The 3,308-nt window shown below is 47.1% G+C and overlaps 2 protein-coding genes across 2 annotated transcripts; both read left to right on the plus strand.

Moving 5' to 3' along the window:
- Positions 1 to 1,823: 1,823 nt before the first annotated feature.
- Positions 1,824 to 2,789, plus strand: GNI_193330 (putative enzymatic polyprotein; the record flags this gene model as incomplete). Its single annotated transcript, XM_011135381.1, has 1 exon — positions 1,824 to 2,789. A coding segment is annotated over one exon (966 nt), but the record flags the coding sequence as incomplete, so codon positions are not given.
- Positions 2,790 to 2,854: 65 nt separating this feature from the next.
- GNI_193340 (hypothetical protein) lies at positions 2,855 to 3,020 on the plus strand (the record flags this gene model as incomplete). The annotated part of the gene is made up of 2 exons (XM_011135382.1): positions 2,855 to 2,877; positions 2,909 to 3,020. 2 exons carry the CDS (start codon positions 2,855 to 2,857, stop codon positions 3,018 to 3,020), a joined length of 135 nt encoding a protein of 44 aa, XP_011133684.1.
- Positions 3,021 to 3,308: the final 288 nt, after the last annotated feature.

Below are 3,308 nucleotides of genomic sequence, written 5' to 3' on the forward strand. Positions count from 1 at the left end.
GGAGCCAAGGAGGAGAAGGCGGCCAAGAAGCCGAGGTTGGAGGAACGGGCAGGAACGGAGGAGAAGCCCGCTTCCCCGCAGAACCAGGTGGACCTCGCCGGCGGTATCGTATCAGTTCCGCCGGTTGTGCACGGTGCAAGCGCAAGCGCGCCCCCCACCGTGGTAGCGTTCGACGGTCACCTGCGTATGCGTAACCTGGGTGACGTGCATGGGCATAGACCAGGTGGGGCACGTGAGCCCATTGACTCCGGCCGGGGCGGAGCCCGGGTCGGCCCTCACCACTTAGATCATTGCGTAAGGTTGTTCTGATTTCCTCGCATAGGGCATTAATCCATATTCTGAACATCGATATACTCCTCACTCACCACGTCAATTCCATTGTTCCGAAGGATCATTCTCTGTAGGCCCCCCTTAATATCGTGCTCAACCACCATGAAAATGTTTAATTGACGGAATGTGTTCCACAACTGAGCAGGCAGCCGGGCAAACAAGACCTCGAAATCCTGTCGTGAACCATCCTATATGCTGAAGAACTCAACGGTCCTCTGTCATGCAGTGTGTTAGGTTTCAGTTTACTAAACTGAAATAAGATGTAGGCTAATTCCAGTACATTATCGAGATTCTTATCTCGAAATACGTTGTGCTGCACGCAATCTTCCGCGTAGTCACCGACGATAACTGAAAATCCTTCTTCAGCCAGTCTCTGTAGTCTTACCCAGGCAAGCTGTGCCTTCCAGGATCAAGGTTCTAATTCTACCCTTCGTAATAAAATAAATCATAAGAAGGAGACAAAACGGAGGATGACTATCCATCGATCCATTCCACTGGCTCATTACGAAAAGCATCACGCAACCGCCCGATCTCTGACGGGTGTCGAATCGTTTCACAGGCACCTTAGGAAACATCATCAACGTATACCGCAAAACGAGATGTTAGACCCAGAGGAAGGCCTTTCTCTAACACTATTCCTGTATCGAACGAGCTATCATACGTTGTTAGAAGATACACCCGGACACTGGCTTTTCGGTGTACCTGTGGCTACCCCACGAGAGAGAGAAATATACGATTTAATCTATGATTCAAATGCTGAGAGGATGGAGTGGTTCAATAGTGGACGAGATAATGATATAACCTGCATGGAGGATCAAGCAATACGTCACGCAGCATCTCAGAATAGAAAGAGGAGTCATAAACAAATTGAGGAAGGCGATTTGGTGATCACAAAAGATTTTAGACAAGTCAGCCCCAAGATTTGGAGTCTTCCACAGCGAGTAGCCTCCGTGAGTGATCTAGGTTACAGCGCTCGAGTTAAAGATTTCAAATCTGGCAATGTACAGACGAGACATCTTACCCATTTAAGGAAGATCAACAGTCCTTCTACCCCCGAACAAGTGGACTTCTGGTTACAAGAATTTGAGAATGCAAATCTTCCTTCATCACGCGAAGACCTTCTCGAACAGGTGGGCCTTCCTTTAAGTCAAACAAGAACCCCGCTTACTCAGAATGATTTGGATCACTGTTCTGACGACACCGGCAGTAATGGCACTATTGTGCTAATCGGGGATACGTCCACGAGGGGCAGTCCCACTAGCCCAAGATCAACATCCCCGCTTAAGGGCCTCGAATCGTATCGGACTGGGCTATTTCCTTCTGGGCTACAAGATCACTACCAATTAATTTAGCTAGCTCCTGCATCATTAGACCTTGACTACAACTCGTCCCATCGTCAGCAGGCCGAGACCCCGTACCACCGACCAAGATAAGGTAATCTTGACAGAAGTAAACAAAATACTTACAGATGAAGTAATTCGTCCTTCTGCTAGCCCGTATGCTTCAGAGATCGTCATGATTCTAAAAAAAACGGAGACTGGCGTATGTGTATAGATTACCGTCCCTTAAACAAGTTTACCATAACCGACAAGTATCCACTTCCGAAACTTTCTGAACTTATTCGTTCCCTTAAGGATTCAAAGTTTTTTGTGGCTCTAGATTTACGCGGTGGATGCTGGCAAATACCGATGGCGGATAACTCTATCCAATACACCGCGTTTCGCACTTCTACTGGTCTATATGAATTTAAGGTCATGCCTTTCGGGTTAACAAACGCGCCGGCCACATTTCAACGAAGCATGAATTTCTTACTAGATGATTTACGTTATTCAGGAGTTCTGGTTTATTTGGATGATATACTGATTCATGCCCCAACTTTGCAAGAACTGCTCCAATTAGTTGATGAAGTTTTCGAGAGGCTGCTGAGAGCTGGTTATACCATCAATTTGGAAAAATGTCAATTCCTGCCAACTACGCTGTTGTACCTGGGTCACATAATCGAGGAAGGAACTATCCGTCCTAATCCCAAGAAGATTGAAGCAATTCAACGCCTTCAAGCCCCAACCACGACACAAGGAATTCGTTCCCTCCTTGGCATGACCGGATTCTTACAAGCTTTTATTCCGAACTACTCTGAGATAGCGGCACCAATTACCGATCTATTAAAAGGTACACCTAATAGAACGAAGAAGATAGTCACGATCAAATGGACGTCACGATGTGAAGATGCGTTAAACAGACTTAAAGAACTTGTAATCGATGCTGTTTTAGCACAGCCGTTGGACGCCGATAAATATCTGTTGGAAGTAGATGCTTCAAGTTATGCGATCGGAGGCGTATTGAAACTTTCTCGAGCCAATGAATGGTTACCAGTTCATTATATTAGTCGTAAGTTAAATACCACCGAACAAAATTGGCCTATCCGAGAGAAAGAAGCATTTGCAATCATTTATTGTTGACAAAAACTGGACTACCATATTAAATCACGATGTGTTACAGTACTACCGGACCATCAAAGTCTTAAATGGTTAATGGACGCAAAGAATGGTAAACTCGCTCGCTGGGCTGTCTTGTTAAGTGAATATGATCTCGAGATACGGTATCGGAAGGGGTCTGAAAATTATACAGCGGATTACCTTTCTCGCCACGTATATGACCCGGATCCGGTACAAGATTTCATGTGTCATTAGATTGAACTCGCCCAAGAGAACGAGTTACAGGTGACCTGCTGTAGCTCCGACGTAGGCTCAGGGTTACGTCGCTTGCGTGACTTGGGCGTAGTCTCCTCTGGATCAACTGTCTTGGGGGTCTCGGCGGCCTCGCTAACAGCGGCAACAGGGGCGACGGAGTCCTCCAACCCTGCGTCTCGCGTTTAGGTACAAGGCGGGTGACTTCGCGAAGCGGCGAGACAGCATCCGGGCCACTTCTGGTAAGGCCTTCATGCACGGATACAGCAAGTCGCGCTCGGAGAGGGGAAC

This window comes from Gregarina niphandrodes (assembly GCF_000223845.1).
Source record: "Gregarina niphandrodes unplaced genomic scaffold scaffold00087, whole genome shotgun sequence".
NCBI lineage: Eukaryota > Apicomplexa > Conoidasida > Eugregarinorida > Gregarinidae > Gregarina > Gregarina niphandrodes.